At 39.7% G+C, this 26,234-nt stretch overlaps 1 protein-coding gene across 1 annotated transcript; it reads left to right on the top strand.

Annotated features, from left to right (window-relative positions):
• The first annotated feature begins 503 nt into the window (after positions 1-503).
• LOC119723077 (cytochrome P450 27C1-like) lies at positions 504-21,144 on the top strand. The gene is made up of 9 exons (XM_038193576.1): positions 504-1,430; positions 8,640-8,830; positions 10,256-10,455; positions 11,498-11,701; positions 12,677-12,843; positions 16,294-16,466; positions 17,456-17,534; positions 18,972-19,184; positions 20,219-21,144. The coding sequence occupies exons 1-9, from the start codon at positions 990-992 to the stop codon at positions 20,327-20,329; spliced, it is 1,779 nt and encodes a 592-aa protein (XP_038049504.1). The 5' UTR covers positions 504-989; the 3' UTR covers positions 20,330-21,144.
• The last annotated feature ends 5,090 nt before the right edge of the window (positions 21,145-26,234 follow it).

The following is a 26,234-nucleotide window of genomic DNA, read 5'->3' as shown; positions in this document are numbered from 1 at the left end:
TAGTCGAACGTCATCGCGTAAACAAAGCATACGTGGAGGTGAACGTGTTGGTTTCTTAGCAACTGCCGAGCTATCATTCGCAGGGCTGGGACCGCGTCTTAGTTCCGCACGTACAGTACGTGCTCAGCGCGATATGTGCCTGCATTGATCCATTGCAAAAATATGACCCCCGACAAGTTTTTGGAGTCGAAACTCGATCGTACAGATTTACCTCAGGGGTCTCTGTGTGGGTACACGACGTGACCTCTTGCTCCAAAAATTCCTGGAGGGTTGACTTTGATATGTGGGGTGGATGGGTGGGTGGGATAGGATTATGTGAACGACTCGAGCCTTGTTTTGAGGAAAAACCGCAAGGGAAAACTTTGGGCACATTTTGTCCAATCAGCGGGCAAGGCACGGTGGTGTAAGTGACCGGTCATGCGTACAAGTACACGCGCTCTGTGTCATGCGGCTACTTTCGTACGTGCAAGTATACATGCACATGGTACATGTGCAAGTGCCGTACCGAAGTTATTCGTCACGTGCTTTACACATGGCATGAAGGCAAACAAACCCTACATCCATACAATGTGTACATTAGGGAATCCCATCAGCTGTATACAAAGCTCAACCGTGGAGCTCAATGGCTAGCTCTACTCACGACGCGCGACTAGCCTACTGTCAGTCAGCTTAGCTAATTCCGCAAGCACATGCATAGCATGTAGAAGACTGTCAGTTGTTTGTTTGGCTGGCATCGTTGCATTCTTGGCAAACTTCTTGAGTCGGTACAACAGGAAATCGGTTATCTCAAATCCAAACACTACATGTACTTCTCAGTATTGGTGTTTCATGGATTACCCAGCACTCAGATAAGCTTGACTAATTTGTCGCAGTAGGCAGGCCCAGGCCTACTCTTCTTGTCATCTAACCAGCGACTGCCAAAACTAAGTTACAAACTCTTCAAATAGGGAAAGGTTCATCTGAGAGCTTTTTAAGAAGCACAAGCGATCATGACTGGCCGTCAAGTTCCACGGATTTTCGCCAGTGCATCTCGTCTGCGATCCTTGCGGCACCCAGCCAGCACAATGGCCGTGCCCCGGGAGCGCTCAACCCCACAACAGATGGAAGAGACACGCTCGGATAGGAGCACCGTGCAGATGCACCAACTCAACAAAGTCGTCGTGGACATGCCGAGTGGAAACCCCAACGAACCCACCGACTCCACTGTGAATTCAGTGGCTGAGTCATGGGGGACTTGCCCCGCTGGGCTCGGTACAACCACTGACGCAGCGCCGGTGCCGGTGGAACACATCAAGACACCATCAGCGAACGGTGTGCACACGCACGTACAGTCCTTCGATGAGATTCCTGGGCCGAAAGGATGGCCTTTTATTGGGACACTTGGCACTTACTTGGTTGGAAATGGACTCAGCCGCATCTATGAACACCAGGTAAGCGGTTCCAAGGGCACTCTAGTTGTTTTTACCATGTTTATTTAAAACGATCAGACGATCATTTGGAATGATCCAATAATTATATGCAAACTGTTTACAATAATTGATTCAGGATCTTTGTATTGCATTTATCTTGTTTTTTTTTTTTAATTTCAAATGTGGATATTAATAACCAATTACTGTACATGTACAATGAACATAATTCAATCAAAATTTAAAACGTGTCATATTATTGCTGATTAAATACATCATTTGTATAGGGTCCTCCTAAAAAGTGCTAGTTTGTGAAATAGGCCTACTCCACAAATTAATATCTCACTCTTTTGGCGTCTTTTCCCTCAATCATGTCAATATATTCCATGTAAAGTTGGTACTCTCTGCGGTTCCTATACTATGGAACTTGTTATCTCCATGATTTCAATTTTTAGCCACTTTCAACATGTTTAATTTCATAGTGTCATTGCAGTTGTATCACTAGTGGACATGGGCACGCCACGCTAGACGATTAATGTGCCACCGATTGTGCCCCACCCCTCAATTTGGGGATGACAAAAATAGTATTTTACTGTTGAATTGAAAACCAATTGAGTGCCCCGTCCAGAAAATGAGGCCCTTGCCCCCTCTCCTCCCTTGGCAATGGGACCCCAGTTGTGTCATTATTGTGTCATTGTCAGAACCAAAGTTAGCATTGCTGCAGAATAAAGAGAGATGCCCTAGCATCTCTGGCAAAGCTTAGCTGCGACGTGACGATAATCGTCGCGCTTCTTCGACCACTAACATGGTGCATGTGGTGCGTTGGTTCATGGTCGGTTCCACCATGCATAATTCTACCCTGGCTTAACTTACAGCATACATCCGTGATTTGTTCTTCGAAATGTGTTGTCGATGTTGTTCCTGCAGCATAGGAATCGTGTATATTGGGTCTGATCATTCCTCAGTGGCCCCATACTATAGTTCCTTGAAGTGCAATTGAGGAAAGGCCATGTCATTTTTCGATCAACTCCATATGGCTGCCATGGAAACCGCGGTAGTCAGTATTTAAGAGAATCCCATATCAGAGGGCCGACGGGTAAATACGTGTGCTTTCGTGTCGAACCCCCTATACCATGCCTATAAACTACCTCCATGGTTATACTCATGGATTCACTTGTTGATGATGTTTGAGTGTACGTGTCCTGATGGCCGAAGCAAGAAATCGAGGAGCGTTCGGATAGCCATGTTGTTGAATTTTTTTTTAGGTACGTTTAGTTAATTGGGTCATACTTGATGTAAGTTTTGACAGTTTGGCATACAAGTCAGAATGTCTGACTGACAACGTGCTGTGTTCATGGTGCTGCGAAAGAAATGGCAAATTACTAAATGATCGATATGTTATAAATGACAGCATACGATCCATGGCCTGTTAATAGTATTCGTTCGTCTAATTGAGCTAATCGCATCTGCACAGTGAGGACAGTGATCACGAAGCGACTCCGTGACCACACCAGTGTGAGCATTCACGTGGCTGAAACATGTTTCATCATTCCGAGAATCCCCCCCCCCCCCCCCGAAGTCGAGGAGTTGTTCTTACTATCGAAGGATGAAGAAGGCAGAAGCAGTCCACGTGTCGCTTGTCACTGACACAGTGATGGGCAGTTTCATAATGCTGTTACGTCATCATTCCCGGTGATGGATCTGGACTGAGAGTGATATTTCAAACCATTTGAAATTTTGACCTCGTGTAACTGTAAGCATCCCTTCATTCCACACCACCTCCGCTGATGGAAGAATTTAACTCTGCATGCTCATAATGGCATTACATATTCCAAAAATTAAAGAAAGTTACTCGAAATTCGTGGACAGGCCTCTTTTTGTTACCTCAGTCGCGATATACCTTTCCCAGTGCATTTACGGTTCATTTTGCCTGGTGTCATGCGCACTCAGAGGTGGTCTTTGTGTGCTTTATTTGGGAAACGTGATGTTGTTGCCGTCTTATTACCGACAAATCGACTTGGTTGCTCAGCTGACCTTTTGTCGTGTCTGTCACTAGAGCAAAGTGAAAAACAACCCTCTTTTCCCCTCCTTAATACCGGTCCCACGCACGTAATTATCACAGCTTAAAACATGTGCATTTATCGAGACGTTTTTGAGTGGCACCGTCTTGGGTTTTCTCATCCAGGTGTGAAGAGATCAACGTGACAGCATGACAAGGTGTGCTAAGAAGCTTTTGGTAATTAGCGTTAAACTTTTTGAAAGGTGAAGTGACGGTCGATGTTTACTTGAGCTATATACAGTTGGAATAATGATAGTATAATACTCGCACGAAACCCTGTGGAAATCTGTCTTTCAAAATATTCGTGCCAAAACGTTCGCATAGACGGAACCATTGTTTCCGATTGCCGGTGTGTCTAAAAAAAAACCGGTTAATGCCGTGGACTCTGATTGAGGTCTTGTTAATTTTTCAAATAAGTTTAAAGTTAAAAGCGTTCCACAATCTCGGAAATCCACTGTAAGAGTGCTTGGTGTACACTCGATACGATGGCAAAAAAGTCGGCTAGTACCGGTCAAGACCCCACGTGAGAGGAACTGACGGGGAAAATCGACAACAATCCCCGCTAGACGGACAATACGCCGCTGGCAATGGCCCACTTTACCTGGACAAAACACCAACCGGTTTGAAAGAGCAACCCTCGAAATGGGGAGGAGATTTTACACCAAAAGTCGAGGGGTATTTGCCCTGGCGTTGTTTGTGAGGAACGGACAGCACCAGGAGGTAGGGTAATTGCTGATTCACAATAGACGTGGACAAAAGGCTGTCCTCGTTTGGCTCTTGTCGCCAGTGGAAGATAGGGGCGTTCCCTCTGGAGAAGGGTTCCATTCGTGGGGAGGCTGAAGGAGGCAGCAAACACGGGTGAACGAACTTCGGGAAAGCGGCTAACTTCAAACGTATAGACGGCGGCAGAAGGGGATTTGCCATCCTTGGTCCGGGAGGCAAGGCATGCTAGCGCAGGCGAGCTCCAAGGACTAAGTGAGAAACTGAACACCTAACACATGTCAAACGATAATTACCCTGGGATGAATGCAGTGTCCATCTACTATTATCTGGCTGTAATTGAACAGGGAGCAGCAACACATCAATAAAGTTTATCGAATGTTAAGCTGCGTAGGGAGAACTGCTCTTTTTGGCAGGTTCTGTAGGTTGTGATAATAAATTACCGGGCTTAAAACTTAAATACAAAGTTTCATCAGACATCACAATGGTTACAGAATGCCTTCGAGTTGATCTGAATCGAACTCGTCTGAATGTCTGAGCTGAGTCTGGGCGAAGACCTTGTTGCTTAGTATTCGTTGTTATGGGTTGCTGCATGGAAACTTGGGCGTGATATTGTCTCCTTGAAGCCGGCCTCGACCTGCGATTTGCTTGTGGCGGTCATGCTCAGGTCACAAGATAGAGAAATCGTATTATGGTGGAACAAGCGGCATCCCGACACAGAATAATCGCAACCATGTCGCCAAGTCTCGACGAAGATTCACAATAATATAGTCGAACGAGCGCACGACGTCGTAACTTCACACAGGTCGAAAGCGATTAACTTCCGGTCCCCCGATCAATCGCGGCGCGGAAGTTCTACTCTTCGACTCATGAGAATAATGTCGCTTGATGCTGATCGTCTTAATATTGTCGCAGTTACACTCGGGTCGCAAAAATCGGAAAACGAAATGTGCTCGACGGTCGTAGCTATTGCGCAGTTAAAATCCTGCAAAGTCAGTCGCCGACTGTTCTCTATTATTGCATAGGCGACATGAGGGTGGATTTATTATAGAGATATATACCGTACTTTATTGCATCGAAACCAAAATGATGAGGTATAATGATGATGATGAGGTAAAAAGCGCAAAGAATATCATAAGAAAACGTCCATTTTCTAATAAGTTGAATAACTGTCTTCACGTGTACAGAAGGGAAACTTTGCTACTGGGTTGGGATAATGGCTTTCAAATTTGTCATGTGCATGTTTGTATTGCTGTCTTCAAACGTTTGGCATAATTTACGGACGACGAACGTCCATCCATCGATTTTCCAGGAAAGAGTTTTACCCTTTTTATTTAAACTTACTCGCAAATACATACATATTACTCGTTTCTATATTATCCTGAACTAAATTGGGTCACTTTCTAAATTCGGAGCGATATATTCATCCATGATCTCTATTTTGGCGCCAAGGCACCAAGGCTGTCCAGGTCCCGCTACGTTTCTCACCTGTCCAATCACCTTAACCCAGGATATCGAAGTCCCTCTGCGGTAGACAATTAAATCTGGCAACCCAATAATCTGGCGGTAAGATGAAACGGCTCGCGGCCCCAGCAGCTCCGTTCCTGCCCAGCAAGAAGCTTGTCCTTGGAAGGTGTATAATAATAGAACTAGGCTAGAACAGATTGGATAGCGAACATCAAGTCGCCAATGGGGGCGCGGCCGATTTGGGGTTAAGAAGACAATACGGTTATAACTCTTGCCGCTCCTAACGCGATATACCAGCTTGGTTTCCCTGCTGACTATGGGGAACCTTGCTACAAAAAGAAGAAGTGTATTTGCACACAGTGAAGATGCTCATTGTAAGAAATAGAAACTGTGTTTTGGATTCTAAAAAAAAAGATAAAATTTTGTTGGACTTGTTGAAGTTTCGATGAACTGACAGAATTTATGTCGACCGATCGGAATGTTCGATCCTTCTTTTTACTGCGTGTTATTCTCCATATACATTTTGTACAATGTACATGGGGGAAGGTTCTCTCCATGATACATCGAAAGAACCTTCATTTCTTCGAGTCGACTATCTTTTTGAGAAAAAAATTCTCAACCATATCATGGAAAGCTTGCTCATGCCGTTGTGTGTGTGAAATTGTATTTTCTTGTCAGTGTGACCTTAAGAAAATGTAATACTTGAATCATCATAGAGCAATAGATCAAGGAATGCTTGGATATGTTTTTTTTTTTTTAAGGGTATATGGTAATAAGTTGTTTTGATTTGCGAGTTTTTGGAAAGTCACTCACCTAGTGTTCAAGCAAAGACCCCCGATTCGTGACTTGAGGTCGTGTTCTAGCGGTCACTCACTTTGTCCAATTATACTTGTTCAGTCCAGCCCAACCATCCATGACACGAGGTGCTTGCTCTTCTTGAATCCCGGACTCACCAAACGTGAAACGGTGAAAGGCCCCCGGCGTGAATAGCGGTGGTTTACGGAACACGTATTTGCTGCGCAGTGATTACCCATTTTCCAGTGCCGGTTGTTGACAGGCATTTATGATTGCGTCCGTTATTACAGCCATTCAGTGCCATCAGATGATCCTTTGACGGGGTTCGCAACCCTGATTGTTGGTAATAATTAGTTGGAAGCCAGGGTAGGCAGGCTGAACGGGCAATTACGAGGAAAGGAAGGAAAGGAAAAAAAAAGACCTCTCTTTTCAGGACGCGACCTGCCGGGAAAAACATCTTTTGTTCCGAGTTGGGTTCACTAGCCGAAGATGCGGCACATATATCCAGAGGCGAGAGGTTACTTGTGGTGTCGCATTTGGACAGGGAGGGCAAGGATTGTAGAGTCAAATTAGTTTATCGAAATTTCAAGGATATGGCAGTCATTAAGCAAGAATTTGAGGCAAAATCTTGTAATAAGTGTGAACATTTTGACTGACAAGTATGGGCCACGCTTGCTTCTATAAAACTCCATTCAAGCATCTGTCCTCAGTCATACTTGTTGTCAAAAGTAGGCTTGTGGGCGAAGGGGAGGCCCACATTGGTTTGAAGACATACCCTCCCTAAACAGTTGACTTAAGGATATATATTTTGTCGCTTGGCAAAATTTGTAGTTGAGATTTTTCTGGGGAAAATATGAAATCAGTTTAACTTAAAGGCATCTTAAAGTTAACTTAAGATCATTAGCGTGTCATGCATTGTTCATTTCCAATAATAACACCACTCAAAATCCAGTGAAGAATGTTCGAAACATAACCTGTTGAAGTTTCAGCTCAGTGGATTTTACTCTTGTAGGGAAAGACCACGTACAACCTTCTGTTCACAAAACACCATATTGTGGACTGTGCTATTGTCTATAGCACTCTATATTGAAAAAAAATTCAGTCAATTGATCGATCATTGGAAATCACCAGCATTTATTGATTTCTTCTAAATGACAGCAAGCCAGATGGAATAATTGCTCAGGGTGTTTATTACTAGCGTGGTCTTTAATACAAGAAAGCTTTTTGATAATTAGTTTTTTTTGGATAAATGCAAATGATCCTATTGCCTTAAAAAGAGACACACCCTTTTTAGAGTCTACACTGGCCTGAAATGCGATCTTATTGGGTGGTATTTCTTCTTTTTTCTTTTTTTGAACAAACTGTTTTACCTTTGCGCTTTTGTAAGTTGAGGAAAGTATGCGGCTGTAATATAACTTTGGCTGTAAAAGTTTGGAAGTTTTTATAATTCGTTGTTGTGGTTATGTGATTAAGAAAGGAATTATTTGGAAAAAAATGCTTTAAAGGGAATGTACATCATTGGCTTTTGCTGTAATTTTCAGAAATAGAGTATTTGAGGGGTTAGTATAATATATCAAATATTGTTACACTGACATGTTTGAAGTTTTATGTTCGAAAATGCTGGAAAAACCAAGAAATACAAAATTGTTCATGTAGTCTGGTTCCCTGACTCCACTAAAGATGAAATGGATCAATTTATAGTTGCCAGAAAATTGTAAGGTAAGGGAACCAGTCTAGCTGGCCTACACCCGTTCATGAACATGTAACCAATACCAAACAAAATTTGGACTGAAAAAAGGTAAATTTGGAGCAGTAGTTGAAGTATAGTTAGGTTTTTCCAACGGTGGTCGGCCGACCACCGTTGGAAATGTATACAAAAATACCATTTTCTTGAACATGACTTCACACCAGGTGCCATAATTTTACAGGATGCTTTAGACTGTCATTTACCAACATCCTAGTAAGGTATTTCTTAAAAACTTGGTAGTTTTATTTTTCGATGTTTGCAAATGTTGTATATTCCCTTTAAGACAGTGTATGTAAAAGCCTTGAGCTTTTACCTTTGTTCTGTTTGTAAAAGGAAAAGGTTTGTTTGTTTTACTAAGTAAACATGACACAAGGGTGTATTGGAACAAGTTCTTATTTTCTCACATGATTTGATCAGTCAACAAGTATCTTTTTACCATCAACAGATCGCTTTCACCAAACAGTATGGCCCCATTTGGAAGGAGCGTCTGGGGTCACTGGAGTTTGTTAACCTCGCTGACCCCGAGTTGGTCTCCATGATGTATCGCCATGACAACAAGTACCCAATGAGAGTCGATATGAAACCCTGGAAGGCTTACAGAATGCATCGCAACGAGTCGCTTGGTGTGCTCACACAGTGAGTCCTAGCCCCATAAATGTGGCCTATGTACTGGACTGCCTCCGTAAACATAGGCCACACATCCACATGTACAAAAACGTGTCGCACTTTGCCAAATTTTGATTTTCACATTTAGGCTTAGTTTGTAGGATTTTTTTGCTTTAGAAGCATACTCACCCTCTTTATAGGCTAATCAGAAAGTGCTGCCTTTTTCAGATGTCTAATTTTTGTGAAATTTCATGTTGAAATTTTGATACGCAAACGTGTAAAAATGAATCTGGAAATTTCACGAAAAATATACATCTGGAAAAGGCAGCACTTTCTGATTAGCCTAGAAAGAGGGTGAGTATGCTTCTAAAGCAAAAAAACCCTACAAACTAAGCCTAAATGTGAAAATCAAAATTTGGCAAAGTCGACACGTTTTTTGTACATGTGGATGTGTGGCCTATATGTTTACAGAGGCAGTCCAGTAAATAGGCCACATTTATGGGGCTAAGTGTGTCCATACTCCATTAATTTTGTAAAAAGTTCGATGAATTTTGTAAAGTTTTTTCTCGCCAAAAATTGTTATCAGAAGTGAGGAAAGGTTTGTTTTTCTCCAAATTCCAATGAAATATTTGTCATTTTCTGTGCGTGCAGCTTCATCTATTCAAAACAAATGGGAGTAAGTGGGCAATGATAAAACAATGGCGGATCTTCTCTTGTCTACAAAATCTGGGGGTTTTTTAAACACATTTTGTGCAACTTTCTACTGAATCTAAAATGTATGAAAACTATTTGACATCCCTTTTTGGTTAATTTTATTCAAAAGTGCACTTCTTTAACTTAATGAAACATTAAATATTCTCCATGCTTTTCTGTGAGGTCGTTGTTGTTGTGATGTAATTTCAGGAAGACACAATCAGGTTATGGGTTTTGTGTTCATAAAATGACCCCAAAACTTTGAAAACATCTGTGAGAAAAGTTTGTTCATTGGTTAATACTGCCATGTACTGCTGACACAATGAACCACCACAGGGAAAGAAATTTACAACAGCAAACTATCCAAAATTCTGGTAACTTTTTGTGCTGACATAGCTGTAAATAGATGTTTCTGCCTGAAATAACATCACACTTTTGCTCATGAATATGGACATTTCATTAGCATAAAAACCAAAAAGGCACCAAAATACCCTTGTAAATGGCAAACCGAAAATCAAAAATTAAGTTAAATGGGACACAAAGGTGCATTTTAAGGAACTTGTTCCCAAGAACTGTTGTTTTGCTTTTGAAAGGGTGATGTACTTTCAAAAGTCAGAATCGAAACAAAATGTTGGAGTTCATCAGATCAGAATACGTAATGCTCTAAGGAAAATAACCAAATAGTCTCAATTCAGTAAGAATGCATGAAAAATAAAATTGGAGAATGATAAGGATCCATTTCTCTCTGGTCTGACTTGACAGCGAAGGCAAGCAGTGGCATCGAGCACGCCGCCTACTGAGCAAGAAGATCCTGCCGCCCAAGACAGTCGGCGCCTACGTTGGAGTCATTAATGAGGTCATGGAAGACATGATTCAGAGGTTACGTTACGTCAGGGATGTGACCAATCAGGATGGCCTGGTTCCTGAACTGACCAATGAGATGTACAAGTGGTCCATGGAATGTAAGTGCGAATCCCAACTCGGAGGCGTAGTCAGGGGGTCCTGACCCTCTTTTGTTCAATTTTTAATTTTTATTTTAAACTTTTTTTTAAATGGAAGCTTTAACATGATGGAGCCCTCACACATTCAACATTAACACAAATGCTGTCATTTTTAAAACTGAAAATTTATTCCAAAAGGGTCGAAGCACTAAAAGTTACAACCTCTTTCCAAAAGTCCTGGATCCACCCCTGCAACTTGAAGTTATCACGAGAGTTCATAAGTACCATGACTTTTTTCCATCATTCCAACAACTTAGCCAAATGGTGAAACTTTTAGAGCTTGTTGTGCTGTTAAGTTAGGCCTATCAGTGCTTTGCAGTTGTTAAACCAAGTAATTTTTTTTCACAAATCATGTCAAGTCATAAGTCAAATTTTCACAAGTCAACTTAAGTCACAAGTCAATTTTTCCAAGTCAAGTCAAGTCACAAGTCAGGATTTTTTTTTCCAAGTCAAGACACAAGTCTCAAGTCAATTTTGTCAAGTCCTTCTTAACATACTACACATGTCCTTCATAATTCATATGACACATGTACCCTTTCTCTGACATCTTTTATTGATAAGGAAAAGTTTGCAATATATGAATACAAGTTGTGCCTAATTGATGTCAGCTCGCAACATGTACATCAGATCCTTGGCTTTCTGTTAAGAATTGTGCATACGTCCGAAAAGTTTTGTTTAGTTTAACAAAAGTGTTTAACAAAAGTGTTAATGTCAGCAAATCAAATTTATTCAAGTCAAGTCAAGTCACAAGTCATTCTATTTCCATGTCAAGTCTCAAAGAAAAATAATACATGTAGCGACTCAAGTCGGACTCAACTCGAGTCAACAACACTGCTGCTTTGTCAGTACAGTAGTACAGATATTCATTCATTTGTATTCAAACATCCTTAGAAAATTGGATTACTCTAGAAAAGTTTGTTAATGATAATATATGTATCTTATCAGAGTTTTGATTAGTTGGCTTACTTAAGTCCTTTTTTTATTGCAATTTTTTTTTACAAAGCAATTTTCAAGATCCTGTTTGAGACCAGGATTGGCTGCCTAGACAAGCAGATCCCAGCTGAGTCACAACGATTTATCGACTCCATCCATCAGATGTTCATCTCCGGTCAGATCCTCTTTGTCACGTCACCGGAGTTCTTCAGGAAGTACAACCTCAAACCATGGAGGGACCACGAAGCAGCATGGGACTACATCTTCAGTTTTGGTAAGGGGTCTATTCAGACAACTCTACCACCGAGCCAAAATTCTGTTAAAATGCAATTTCACAGAGTTTGTATTATTTCAGAAAAGTTTGATCTTTTTTTTGGGGGGGGGGTTGGCCAAATGATTTGAATCTTGCGTTTCAGTGGCTACTGCTATTCTTTATAAATTATGGTCTGAAGTTCTGAACGAGGTCTACTTTTTATTTGATTTCATGGAATTTTTATACAAAATGTGGTAAGCAGATCTTTCCATAACTAATAAATATGGAATTTCAATCTCACTTTCATAATGCCATACTTTCGGATTGCTTTTAGATGTAGGTCATTTTTCTTTAAACCTCAGTGATTAACCAGCGTTAACGATATCTTGATGAGAGACATAGAGGTCCAGTGTTCATCTTCAACCCAAGCAAGTCTGTAATATCTTTCTCACAGGCTTCTAAAAAGCACTGATACACAGGGTAAAACATGCATTAAACGAAGTACTTGCATTTTTTTCACATCAAATAACAAAAAATGTGAAACTGAAATTAAGAATTTATGAAGAGTTAGAAAGTTCTGCAATGGAAAATACGCTTTGTGACATACTTAATCGTACTTCTGTTTTAACAGTCATAGATAGTCAAAAGTCCATCCACTTTCCCTGCGATGCCTTTTACACAGGCTAGTGACAAACAGTCAGATCATTATTTCAAGCAAGCACTGTGACTAGTCAAATTCAGTCAACAGATGAAAGCAGGAAACTGGTGGACGTAGCTGTCTTATCAATCACCTACAGTCAACACACAGGTGTATCAAGTTACAGTGACAGCCAGTCAGTCCTGCTTTGTGCAGCCTGGGAGCTCTCAATTCGTGAAAACAGTCACTTGATTGAATTTGACTGCAAGGACAACAAGGAGGGTTAATGAAGTCAATTTGCAGTCAACCTGGAGCTTTGTGCGAATCCTTGAATTTTTTTTTAACAAAAAAAATTACAGCCAGGAAGGCAGTGGACAACAGACTGGCTGAGATATCTGCCCAGTCTGAGGGTGAAGGCGAACTGGAAGCTGACGGATTCCTGACCTACTTGCTGTCAAGCAAGCAACTCAGCATGAAGGAGATATACAGCAATGCCTGTGAATTGCTCCTGGCTGGAGTTGACACTGTAAGTCTACCCGATCTTTTAAAGTTCACAATTTTTGGTAAACTTGTTTTTATTTTCAGCATGGCAAAGTGATATTTCAATACCTTCATTTGTGATCGCCTTTGCTTCAGATTTTAATTACATGTCTTTAGTGTCTGTGATTTTCAGAGAGGCATCAGAACAGCTAGGTTTAATATCTAAAAAAAAAGGTGATCTTTTAAAGCTCACAATTTTGAGTAATTTCTTTTTAGTTTTAGCAGTTGGTAAGCAATGGCAAAGTGATATTTTAATGTTTTTTTGTGATTGATTTTACTTCAAATTTTAATTACATGAACTTAGTGTCTGTGATTTTCAGAGAGGCGCCAGAATAACTAGGTTTAGTATTTCGGAGATTTACAGTCAAAAAGCATTCCATTAGCCACAGTGTCAAATTTTGCCCCTCCAAAATAAGGAGTTAAATCTTATAAAAATTCCACTAAGTAAATGAATATATAAAAGGTAACTGGATCCCTCTCTACACAGTTTAGTGCTTTAATTTTAAAGCAGCCCAAATGACTGTCCTTCAAAATATTAACACCTCAAAAGGAAAACTACATTAGTGAACGACAACCAATGTTGGGTAGCATAAAGAAATGGACTGGAGTGGAATGTGAACCTATGGCCATCAGAACATAGTAACAGAGGTTTCAGCTGCTGCAGGTTCAAACCCATTCCAGTCAATTTTGTTTGTTCACCCTGTTTTGTTTGAAAGTGAGTGAGGGAGCTAATAATTAATTTTTCTATTTTTTTCCTCAAATAATCATCAAACGAAAACAAAAATAGATTGTCATAAGAGGCATAGAACAGAAGAGACATACTATTTTCTAAAAAAAATGAAATAATAAAAACCAGCAGTTCATCCAATTACTTCAAGCGACAACAATTTTTAAGGGGAGCAGCACTATTTAAGTTACTAGAAATGGGGAAAATGGCCCATTCTGATTTCGTGGGAGAGTTTAAGACGTACAACTGTATTTTCTCTTTGGGAATGACCTGTCGTGCAGATGTTTTCTGTTACTTGGCTGGCGTGATTGCTGGACGCAAACTGACTTGACCACACGGCTATTACACAAACACTCCATAAAATCTAAACAAAATATTGAAAGGACACCCTGCCTTCTTCGATAAAAGCGCCAACACAGCCTGACAAGCCCTGCGCTAGAGGGGGTTGTTATAATTTTTTCCCACTAAAAATTTGTTAGCGGCCGAAGTGTCACGTTTTTTCTTATGACCACAGGGAAGTGTCAAAGCTGGCCTGGAAAAATACCCCAATAGCTGGCAGAATTTTGGGGTCACAAACATGGGTGACATCTGACAGTTCGTGTTTTAACAGTGGTGGTGCTTTTAAACATGTGTTCTCAGGCCAATTTGGGTTCTGGATAGAGTAAGGTCATTCAATCAGGCTGGACAGTGAAGAATATTTAACGTCTGATAAAAAGTGAAATGCCCTTGGAAACTGGTATCAACTGTGTACACATGTAAACTCAAGAAGTACAAAATAAGGTTAAAATTCTCGAGGGGAACAAATTGCATATTAAGTGGAAAGTCACAGATTTGAATACTAGATTAAAAATCAATATTCCGTGTGAGCGACGTCCTAATTTGAACCAAAATGTAAATACGGGCCTAGCATAGTTTGCCCTGCCGTTGCCCTGGTTACTGGGAAGTTCCAGCCTGGAACATGGCCCTGCTGTAATCACACAGGCCCTCCTGTGCCAAAAACAACAGGTGGGAGTTTTATTACTGAAAGGTGCCGACGGTAATTCATCCCTGGGGCCACTTTGAAAACCCTTGGGGGAGAACTAGTGCCAGCTACAGCATGTACACATTTTGACAGGAAACAGGCCAGGGCTACCCATTGATATGAACATGATCCTTATGATTTAGTTCACCTACAAGCCAGAGATTAGGTTGGGAGGGGTGACAAGTGTCAGCCATTAACTAACACCTGTCGGTGATGTATTTTTGTGAGGAAGGAGAAATTACTAGGAATCAAATCAAATTATGTATTTATGTAAACTTTGTAAGGGCCTCACTACCTCCTCCCCCCCCCCCACCCCACCTTCCCAATCCTTACTTAAGATTCTTAAAGTCCTGGCTTCGACTGCGTTCCCAATTTAGGTGCTTTCTATTTTTTTTTACCCTTTTTCTTCAAACAAAATGACACAAATTGCAAAATCAGTGACAAGACACATGTAAACAAGTTGAGTTCCCATAAATAGACTAAATAGTATGCATAATTCAATATCATACATAACTCCGACAAAATTTAAAGGGAATATACAACATTTGCAAACATCAAAAAATAAAATTACCAAGATTTTACGAAATACTTTACTAGGATGTTGATAAATGACAGTGGAAAGCATCCTGTAAAATTATGGCACCTGGTGTGAAGTAATTTTAAAGAAAACAGTATTTTTGTATCAATTTCCAACGGTGGTCGGCCGACCACCGTTGGAAAAACCTGACTATTTTTCAACTACTGATCCAAATTTACAATTTTTTCAGTCGAAATTGCTATTGGTTGCATGTTTATGAATGGGTGCAGGTAGGCTAGACTGGTTCCCTTACCTTACAATTTTCCGGCATCTATAAATATTGATCTATTTCATCTTGAGTGGAGTCAAGGAACCAGACTTTGGTTTTTCTTGGTTTTCCCAGCATTTTCGAACACAAAACTTCAAACAAGTTAGTGTAACAATATTTGATCTATTATACTAACCCCTCAAATAGTTCATTTCTAAAAATTACAGCAAAAGCCAATGATGTACATTCCCTTTAAGATAGCAAAATAAAAATATCTAACACTCCACAAACACCCCGAATTTCAAAAATGTTGTCTAGTCTGCCGTCAATTGTCAAATCTAGCATATTGGCAGATAACAGCTGCACGGACCAAGGTTCGATCGGATCCAATCCCAGACCAGAGGCAACTCGATAGATGTGGTTAGACTAGTGTTTGTTCCAAGCAACAGACTTATGTTTCAAAGCTGTCTCATTTGGTGCCTAATTTCCTATAATACTTCAAGTCTTCAAACAGAAATTCTGAAACAAGTATGAGTGTTAAGGGTTTCGGTAAAGCTGCAGGTCGTGGGTTCGAGTCCTGGTGGGGTCATGGTGCGTGTGCCCTTGAACAAGGCACTTTGTCACTCATTGCTTCTCTCCACCCAGGAGTAAATGGGTACCTGTGAGGGCAGAGATGGTTATTGTGATTGAATTAGCTTCCTTGCGCCTAACAGGCAGCATCGAGCTCTATACTCCCCAGGGAGCTGATATGGTATATGGGATGTTTAATTGGCCCAATGATTAGGGGTAATAATAATGTAAAGCGCTTTGATCTTAGTTAAAAACGCTATATAAGAACCTGTTATTATTATAAAATGTAAACTCTGCAGTTTTTTCCCTACATTTTCTGTGTCCTTCCCACAGACCTCCAACACTCTGGCCTGGGTGTTGTATGAGCTGTCCAGGCATCCTGAGGTCGAAGAGCGGTTACACCAGGAGGTGTGCCAAGTCCTGGGCTCAGACAAGACAAGGAAGGCGAACACAGAGGACTTGGCTCAAATGCCCTACCTCAAGAGCATCATCAAGGAAATACTCAGGTCAGTACCGAGAGAGAAGTGGAAATCAGGTCCAGTCCAAATTCTCTGTGGTCAAGACTTTAGCATTCAACCCTATCCAACTCGACCCTTCCCAAAAAACCCTCAGAATTGAGGTCATTTAATTCCCTGTACATAAAAGTCCTGCGGAAGATTGGGGAAGTGTGTTGAACCTCCACCCACGCCAGCCTTTCCTCTTCTGGCCAGCAAAGAAAAGCCACTTGATCATCCATCAATCTAGATTTCCAAATTTGCCCTTTTAACTAAAACCTGTATCCACCCCATCTTACAGTAACCATTGCATACTGCTAAATCCTGTTTTCAAGTTGACTGGGGGAGCTAGCTTACAAGGCTCCCCTGCTCATGGCCTGTGTCCCCTTGTAGCCCCAGTCTCCTTAGAATTGAGAAAAATGAGCTTGTTGAACCACTATGGGCGAGCTACGTGTAGGTCACTGCCAACTCCCCGGAAAATTAGGAAGTGTTCTCTTTAACCAGTTTGCGTTGGAGGACATGATAGCACACACTAGCACTGGCTGTTTTTATACACAGGCATGGCTGAGGGGTTAAATCTTCATGATTGCCTCGACTCGACTCCGGGTAATGTCTAAACAGGCTAATCCCTCGTGCCTTTTGTACACACACACAAAGTCCGTGAAGTCTGTGGAGGCGGACCGTGTGTTGATCTTGAATTGGCCATTGTGCACGGCCAATTCTGCAATTTACGCTCCAGTGCGCACCCCAGAGTATTGAAACATATGAGATTTCAACAAGAGATATCATACAAATACTGTTGAAATGACTCTTGCGAATTACTATTTGTGGTGTTTGGCTGTATATCAAAAGTTGGCTGGGAAATTTTGCCTTTTGCAACAATCAAAATGTTCGGAAAAATAAACCCGGCGTGAAGTGTTGAAATTGGGCCAAGCTTACGCTACTGTCTGAGTGAATTCTATGACCTCATTTTAGATACTTTTCTTCTGATTGTGATTCAGATTGTACCCCGTCGTTCCTGCCAATAATCGCATTTTGGAGAAGGACATCGTCATTGGAGGTTATCACATCCCCAAGAAGGTACAAACCTTTAAAATCAGAATTTCAGGATTTTAAGACAAAAAACACTACATCAGACTTACACGTGAACAACAGTGACTGGTATTCAAACTAGCATAATAACACTTTTCTTGCGATGAAAGACTTTTTCACCACGTATGGTTGAAGAGCTATACTTCACTGCATTATCAAAAAAAAATTCAAATAAGTTAAGTTAGTAGGTTCAAATTCCTGTCAAAAGTGGGTTTCCTTCTTTTTGCACCACCCTGCATGTGCCTGGTAAAGCTGTTAACCAATACCTTGGCATTTGACTTACATGTATTAGAGCAATGGTGCACTTAATATGACCAAGGAGAACACATGGCCTCTTGTTATCCATATGTTCATAAGGTGGAATTTTTTGTGTCCGGGGAGATGCAAATCAAATTAGGTTTTGCCCTTCACTGACGTACAAACACTGTATACTCAGTGTGTTACCTCCCGAGTGAAAGTTGGAAAAAAATCCCACCAGTTTATGTGGTACCTGCTGCTATGTACATCAGATTCGAACCAGCCAATAAATCCCGTTAGCTCGGTTGTCGAGTGGTAATTAAGACGTCTGCACTAGAAAGCAGGAGGTCGTGGGTTCGAGTCCCACCCGAGTGATTTTTTCCAACTTTCACTCTGGAGGTAACACACTGAGTATACAGTGTTTATACGTCTCGGTGAAGGGCAAAACCGAACTTGATATCCATATGTTGTTCAGATTTTCTTCATGAAAAAATATAAAGTTCTTAACCATCCGGGCTGTATAAATCTTGAAGAAAAATTTTCACTTAGAGATAATTAAGGACCATAGCTATATCATATCTTTATCAAGTAGTAATTTGACTGACCTGAATTTTTCGCTCGAAGGGATTTTGAACTTATTTTCAACATTATATTCAACTTACTTTGTATTTTTCCCCCTTTAATCCAATTGACTTCATTAAGCCTTTTTTATTTTCTTCAAAAACATATTCAAGGCATTCCATTCAACCAATGTACTTGTGTACACTGCAGAAACCTCTTGAAGTTACAGGGAATGATGCACTATTTCAATTGTGGTAACTGGTGTTTTGTCAAGAAACACTATTTTGTTAGAAAGGGATCTTTGATAAGAAAGTAAAGTTCGTACCTGGAAGTTACAATTCAAATGCAAAGGTTAGTTATATGAAAACGTTAATGTTCGCCCAGTTGACATTATTGATTTGTAAATGGTTTATTTGTGTGGCTTGTTTGTCTAAAAGTGGACTTCTAAATGTATGTTCAAGAACCAAAAATCAAAAGGAAATCACAAAAAGATTAAGTTAATTTTACTCCTCATTCAAGTCATGCCAAATCACTGAGAGTGTACCAACAAATTAGTCTCATAAGTCAACTATTTGTGACTTTTCCTTGTTGTGTAATTGCATTGTTTCCTCTTCTTCAAATTGACAGACAATCATCGGTTCCCTGCAGTATGTGATTGGCAGGGACCCCAAGGTGTTCGAGGAGCCCAACTCCTTCAGACCCGAGCGTTGGTTGAGGGACAACTCTGGTCGCATGCACTGCTCCAATTCCAGCTTCGCCTCGGTGCCTTTCGGCTTCGGTCCCAGGATGTGTATCGGGCGGAGAATTGCCGAACTGGAGCTGAACTTGGCCCTGGCTAAGGTGAGGGGAAAGAGCAAACTGTTGCTTGGGAAACTTGATAGATTAGATTAAGGGATCCGTAGAGGTATAATGAAAACATCTGCGCTAATCATCCCGTCCTTGACTGAGTGGTTCTTCTTTGAAGTTGAACACAATTTGTTATGAGTCCCAAGTGCATGTTTTCAGATTGGGTCATGTAAAGTAGGCCTTCTTCTACTGCACTGCTCAGGTGTGCACTTTCAGGGTACAGGAGAAGGTGACCCTTGTGCTCCTAAGTGCTTTTGTAACCCTTGACTTTGAGTGTCTTTTAGCCTTCTAATGATGAAATTTGAAGTTATCAGATCCTCACAATCCGTAAACTTAATCTTATAGTCTTATAATGGACACTGCCATAAAAAAAAGAAGTAGAAGTAATTGATTTCACTATGTTACAGACAACACAGTTTGCAATGTGACTAGAGATATGATTGAATAGAGAGAGTAATAGAATCTACATTTCACTTGCTATGGAGCCTTACTATGTGACGGTTGGGAGATTTAACCCATTTGCACTTGTATTACATTGTATCTACTCCTTGTTAAATCCATAAAACCATAGAGTGCTGGGGCAGTTTTGGTCTGAATAAGGAATGACAGGCAGAGTGCTTTGGGGCAGTACATGGACTTAAGACAAATAAGAACCTAAAATCACATTCCATTTGTAAAAATGTTGAAATGTTGGCGCAGCATTTGGCAGCAGTTTGTTTAAGTTACAAAGTTTTAGAAGTTAATGGCTATCAAGGAGAAATTGCATCTTGTGTCTCGTGCAAACAGTAAGCAAAGTTGTGACATCGCATTTTCATACAAGTCAATCACAAAATCAACCACCACACCTCTAATTGACAAGTAAGCTGTTCCAATGACTTTGACAAAAGCGTTTGATTATTATCATCGCCTCTTTTGTTTCCTTACTCGCAATTTGACTTTATTATAGTCGTGGATGTGACTTCAACTCAATTTGTCAAATTTTGCTTGAAATGTTCTATTCATTTGTAACTTAATGCAATCTTTTTCAGATCTCACAGACGTTCAAGTTGGAGTACCTTGGAGAGGGCACCGTTGCCCCTACAGTTCAGGGATTGCTCGTCCCTGGGGGACCAGTCAAGGTCGGCTTCACAGACAGATGATGTGATGGGCGGAAACCAACTGATTAGATTGATCAATGTCTAGGTCAAGTGATTGCTCACAAGTGGCATATTAAATGTGTCTGGATAAGTCCAGCCTTTAAAATGGCAACATTGGTGGATTTTAGTTTTGAGATGCAAACAAGTAACTCCAGTCACAGTTCAATTACAAATAAACAGTAAACAATTAACAGGGTATGACAAATGGTAAAGGAAGACCTTTGCTAAACAGCTTTTCACATGTTGTAAGCCTGAAAGGCTTGTGATTCACTTGTGATGACTTCTGAAAACTTGTGATGACTTACGATAACTTGTGATGACTAACGATAACTTATGATAACCTGATTACAACTCTTGATTTAGTTTGTATCTACATACTGTTCCTAGGAAATAAATAAAAGAAATAGACAGTTTTCAGGGAAATACGTCAAAGAAACGTCTGAAAAAAAGAAAGAAACTCTCCACAAATTTCACGAGGTTTATTTGCACATTGTGTGTGCATACAATCGAGGAATGCAAGACCCTCTTTGTTGGGTTTTCTTTTTATCAAAGTCTCTTTTTTATTCTTCCAACCATAAATTGTAAATGTCGCACGTTTGAGGGAGGGTCAGAGGTGGACCAAGGGTACAGTACCTGCAGAGTGAAACTCAAATGGAGCATAAGGAACATTTTTGCTGTTGCCTCCCAGACATTGTAATTGATGGGTTTGGCTCCACAAGGGAGCTTTTAAATGTAACTCTACCCACATGTGTTGAATGTTTAGTTGAGGGTTGATTGAGAACAGACTGACGTGTCAGTCCTGACTAAGATTTATTTTTCTAGCCTTCCTCTTTTCCTGCAACAAGATAGCAAGACTAAATCTTAGGTACCTCAGTGTTCCCCCTCCCCCAGTTTCCAAGGGCTTACTTTAGGCCTTGATTTGAGACGACAAACAAATCAAGCGCAAATTACTTGTGATGGAATTTGTATCAAGGAGATAATGTTCATGATGGGATTTGCTCTTTATGTTCAATGCTTTGGTGGAGGCCAGCAGGCGGGCCAATTTCACGGTGCTGCCAAACACAAAAATTTGCTTAGCACAAAAAAGTATGGCTTATAAAAGCAGGTTATCAGCCAAAACTCCACGTGATGTATATTGCTTGTGATTAGTATTCAGCTGTTGTTTGCTTAGCATGAAAATCACATGGAGTTTTGGCTGGTAACCTGCTTTTATAAGCCAGACTTTTTGGTGCTAAGCAAATGTTTGTGCTTAGCAGCACCGTGAAATTGGCCCCCAGCTGGTTGTAATATTAAAGTTGCATTTCCTTTGCTCTTCAATAATTTTGAATATTTTTTTTTCTATTAATAAGTTTTCAACTTGTATGTTTTATTCCAACCAAAAGCCGCCTTCTTCCCTTTTTTTTTATGTCTGTAACCCTCCAGGAAAAGCAGGTTTTTTTCTTTTGAGCACAAACAGATCAGCTTTGTCAGCAGACTGGCTCCTGTTCCATACATTATCGATACTGATTGTGGGGCGGGAACCAGCCTACCCCAGGAGGACAGAATTATTGTCTGACAGCCAATGATTTGAAATTGTGAAGTGGTAATTCAGTAAGTAAACATTGGCCGATTTTTACGGTCAATGGCTCGTAAAGTGAATAACTTGTGTGTTGCTAGAAAAATAGCAATTTAGAAAAGGAATCAATTTTTCGGGATGAAAGTCAAAAATATCACAGGGAACGCAATTTACAACGGTGCGTTAGAAACAAGAGTCAGCATCCTTTGGTTGGGGGAGAGGGGACAAGGCACTCTTGCTTCCCAACCCTGCTGGATCCGCCAGTGTTATATTTATCCCCAAAATATAAATGTTATTGTTACAAAATGTTGTAATGCAGTAAGATTGAAGTTTAAAAAGTCTTAACTGCCAAAATTGTCTGTTTTGTGATCAGTTTAGATTTAACTCATGATTCAATTGCCAAGCTCAAACCAAATATCCTGTAAATACTCAAGGTTTTTCTTGTTTATGCCAAATTATTTAATGGACTATATTTTCCTACTTTTGTTATGTTTTCTTTTACTTAACCAGTGACATCTATTTGTATAGCATTCTTATTTATTATCTCGATAGTTATGTATTCTTTTGATTTGTAAAAACTTATAAACTCGTTTGTTTCGAGTTATTCATTTTGAATGACTGTTAACATGTTGGAGAGTGTAGAAAAAAAGAAGTCAGATTTACTGTTTGAGGTTTTTGAGGAATTTCAAGATTTCAAAATCTTGAAAGCCTTTCAGTTGCAAAGTGGATTGCTAAATGGACTGAAAAAAGTCTAAAACAGTTGTATGATCCAGATTCAGCTTAAAGGTAAATGCACATTTTATGCACAACAAATTTTCATTCCCAAATGTCAACAGAGGGCGCTAATTATGTTGCTGTTAGGCCGCAACAACCCGATAATGAAACTTCACAATGGTCAAGTGTGACAAGCTGTATATTTTTAGTGTCTATCTGTTGTATACGCCTCACAATACTCTTGTCAAAACAAATCGGAGAAAAAATATTCCTACGCTTCTGAGAGCTGGTCCATGTTAATCCTCAACCAAGCTGCGATGTCGTCTTTCTGATGTGCAAGCTTGTTCTAGAATATTGTTCCTATCACCTACGTCATGTATAAATACTCCTGTTATTTTTTAAATGTAACCGATATTTCTTCCTTGCTCTTGAAAATTAGATGAAAATAATGTCACTAACATCTCATTTTGAACTTGGTTATATTTTAGTCCAGTCTTACATCGAGTGCCAGTCAATTACAGTTTAAAAGTTAAGTTTGTAGTCCACAGGTCTAAAATTAGACTTCAGTGTTGACTTTGTCGCGGTTTGATCCTAGACTCCAATATACTTTCCAAAGTCTTTGCAGATGCATGCCGACTGTCCAAGACCATAATAAAACCTTAAAACAACTCAGGAATGCATTCTATATCTACATTAATTTTTGTCACGCGAACAAGTCAAGTGTTATACAAAAGTCAACAAACTGTTCACTTTTTAAAACTTTTGACCTTAAAAGTTAAAAAGTTGGAATGTTACACCGAGTTCTGGTTGTTTCTAGTTATGTACAGTTTTGTTTTATAAAAAAAAGTTATGAAGTTCATATTTGTTGTACTGAATAAAAAGTTTTGCATTTGTACGAGAACACTAAAAAGAAGTGCATGAGATAAACTGTTGTTATAATTTGATAATCTACATAAAATCCTTTATTCAGCTCCACAACACATTTCATACAAACCCATGACTGATTCAGTAAAATCTGTAATTTCTGTTCATAATTTCATTCACGTAATGTTTAGCCAGCTTCTACTCCATAACGTCTCTTAAAGGTTTTCTGCAAGTGTGTAATTTCTCTAACGAATACCAGTTCTTAAGCATCTATCCGCTGTAACTCCCACTCCTACAGTATCAAAAAGCCTCAAGTTTAGCTGATGTAGCAAAAGAAAGTTTGTACATAAATGTTAAAAGTAAAGACATGATAATGCAAGAATACAAGTCAAAGCCTAAAAAATAGTAAAACTGATACATCAATAGTTCATTAGTATGCCGTCTATAATAACAAGCGCATGACTACAACCCTAATTAAGCGCAAGTAGAGACCTACACCTCCTGCTAGATTATAAAGGGAATATTATTTCCCTTCAAATTACCATTTTATAAAGACATTTTTCTAAAAAGAATCACCACAAATATCCCCAAAGCAAACTCAGAATATTTAATTTGCTACATTTACCTGATAAATATGAAAATTTAAATAAGACAATTCCATGCAAAGTGTTTCTTTTTAGAAGCAATGTTCAAGCAAACCAATATAATGCCACTGCACATTTCTGAGATTGAAAAAAAAAAATGCCAAATTGAAAAGAAAAATTCTTGTGAATAGAAAACAGCTTCCTCAAAAAAAAAAGGCCTGGTAAAATGCTGGGCAGAATCAAATATTAAAGACACACACAACTACTATGACGTTGCTTAACTGTCTATGGTGATGCATTATTTCCTAAATATTCTTTAAAAAAAACCCACCTAATTAGCTGTTTTGGAAAGATTTCCATATACGGAGTTCACTCAACACCCTGTGTACAAACCCTATGAGATTGGACTGAAAAATTCTAAGTGTTTTCTAAGAAAATGCTTGTATTTTCTCACTGCTCAAATTGACTTTGATGACATGAAATTGCTATCTGGGGGCTTGTTAGTCAATACAGAGGAAAATTAGTGAACTTCGTATATGGAAATCTTTCCGCTGTTTTTCTCGAAGTGTCATTAAGAAAGGATTATAATCATACATGTACCATTATATTCCTATGGCCTAGACCCTACTGACGTTCAGCCATCTTACATGCAGCGATTTATTCATTATAGTTAAAGTAAAGCCTAGGTAGTTACAATGACATTCACATGAAACACACAGCCAACTTCTACATTTTTGCATATCAGTTATTGTTTTAGACATTTTCATAATCCTCGATCAGATATTGACAGAATGTACATGTACAACGTTTCCTGAAAAAGTTGAACTTTGATCTGTAAATTTTCAATGAAAGTTTTACTTTTCCTACTGGCGTTTTTTAATTAAGAATCCCATTCAATCATGCATTGTGTTGATCAGAAAAAAAAGATCAGTTGATGAGACAGAATTTTAGGTTACATTTGTCAACAATTTCCACAGTATTATCTCCCAAACCGTATTTCCGACCGAAACACCAAACCTAGGAAAATAGGCTCTCCAGACTTTAGTAACTACATTTTCCACACCGAGGAATCTGTACTGAATGACACGATAACATTTCAACATGAACGACTCGAATCATGTACATTTATATATTTTGGAAGTTACGTAATTTCATTCCAACCGTGACATTCCCCACATGCTCAAATCTGGGCTTAAAGGCACAGTCCATCATTTGTAATTTGTGCATTTTTGTTCGTTTGAAGCAACAAACATGCTCAAAATCTAAAGAAGGGTGCTGAACAACTAACCTGATGAAGTTTTAGCTCAGCTTCAGCTGTATATTTTGAGATGAACAACATTCTAGGATCTTGATTTCAAATCAAAAGTTGCCGAGTCGTGTTTTGAATTGGGTCTGAATTCAGTGTCCGAGACATGTTCTCACTGAGCTGATTGCAGCTACGCAATGTCGCGCACTGATCTGACGAATTAAAGCAAGTGTGTGCGTCGTGTCAACGCTTGCGCGCGCTTCCCCGAATAAGAAAACGAACTACTAATGCCTTCTTTGGTTGGACTTCTTCAAAATGACAGCTTGCCAGAAAGAATAATTTCACTGGGAGTTTATTCCCCTTACTATCTTTCAACGAGTATGTTTTTCAACACTAATTATGTCAGTTACTTTTTGGATAGCTGCAAATGATGGACTGTAGCTTTAACTCTGTGGTATCGTGAAGCAGTCTCTTTTGTCTTGTTTTTGTCTGTTTTTTTTTAGTTTCAAAGGGACAAACTTGGTTCATATTTTGGAAACCACGAGTAGTGGGGCATGAATACTTACGCAAAATAGAGATCTACATGCAAAAACATGGTTATTAATGTCGTGAAACATGCTGATGAAGACAGCATTCATCAAGACCATGAAATTCAGCCGGGCATCTGGTGTAGTGGACGGTGGTGTATCCAGTAGGAGGGCAAAACCGCAATTCTTGTGATACATAATATACAATTATTGACTGCGGACATGTTTTGTACACCACGTTGAGAGACGTACATTGTATAGCACTCAAGGCGAAGTGGGTAAAAAAACACATGTCCCACATCACAGCAGTCAACAATTGTTTTGTTATATCGTGCCAATATGTCAAAAAGAAAAACTTTTTAACCTACTATGCAAGAAATATTTCACACATGTAAAATCACGGTTGGTACATGTATGC

This window comes from Patiria miniata, unplaced genomic scaffold, assembly GCF_015706575.1.
Source record: "Patiria miniata isolate m_02_andy unplaced genomic scaffold, ASM1570657v1 HiC_scaffold_16, whole genome shotgun sequence".
Lineage (NCBI taxonomy): Eukaryota > Metazoa > Echinodermata > Asteroidea > Valvatida > Asterinidae > Patiria > Patiria miniata.
Note: the sequence above shows the minus strand (reverse complement) of the source record. Positions and strands in the feature narration are given on the sequence as shown.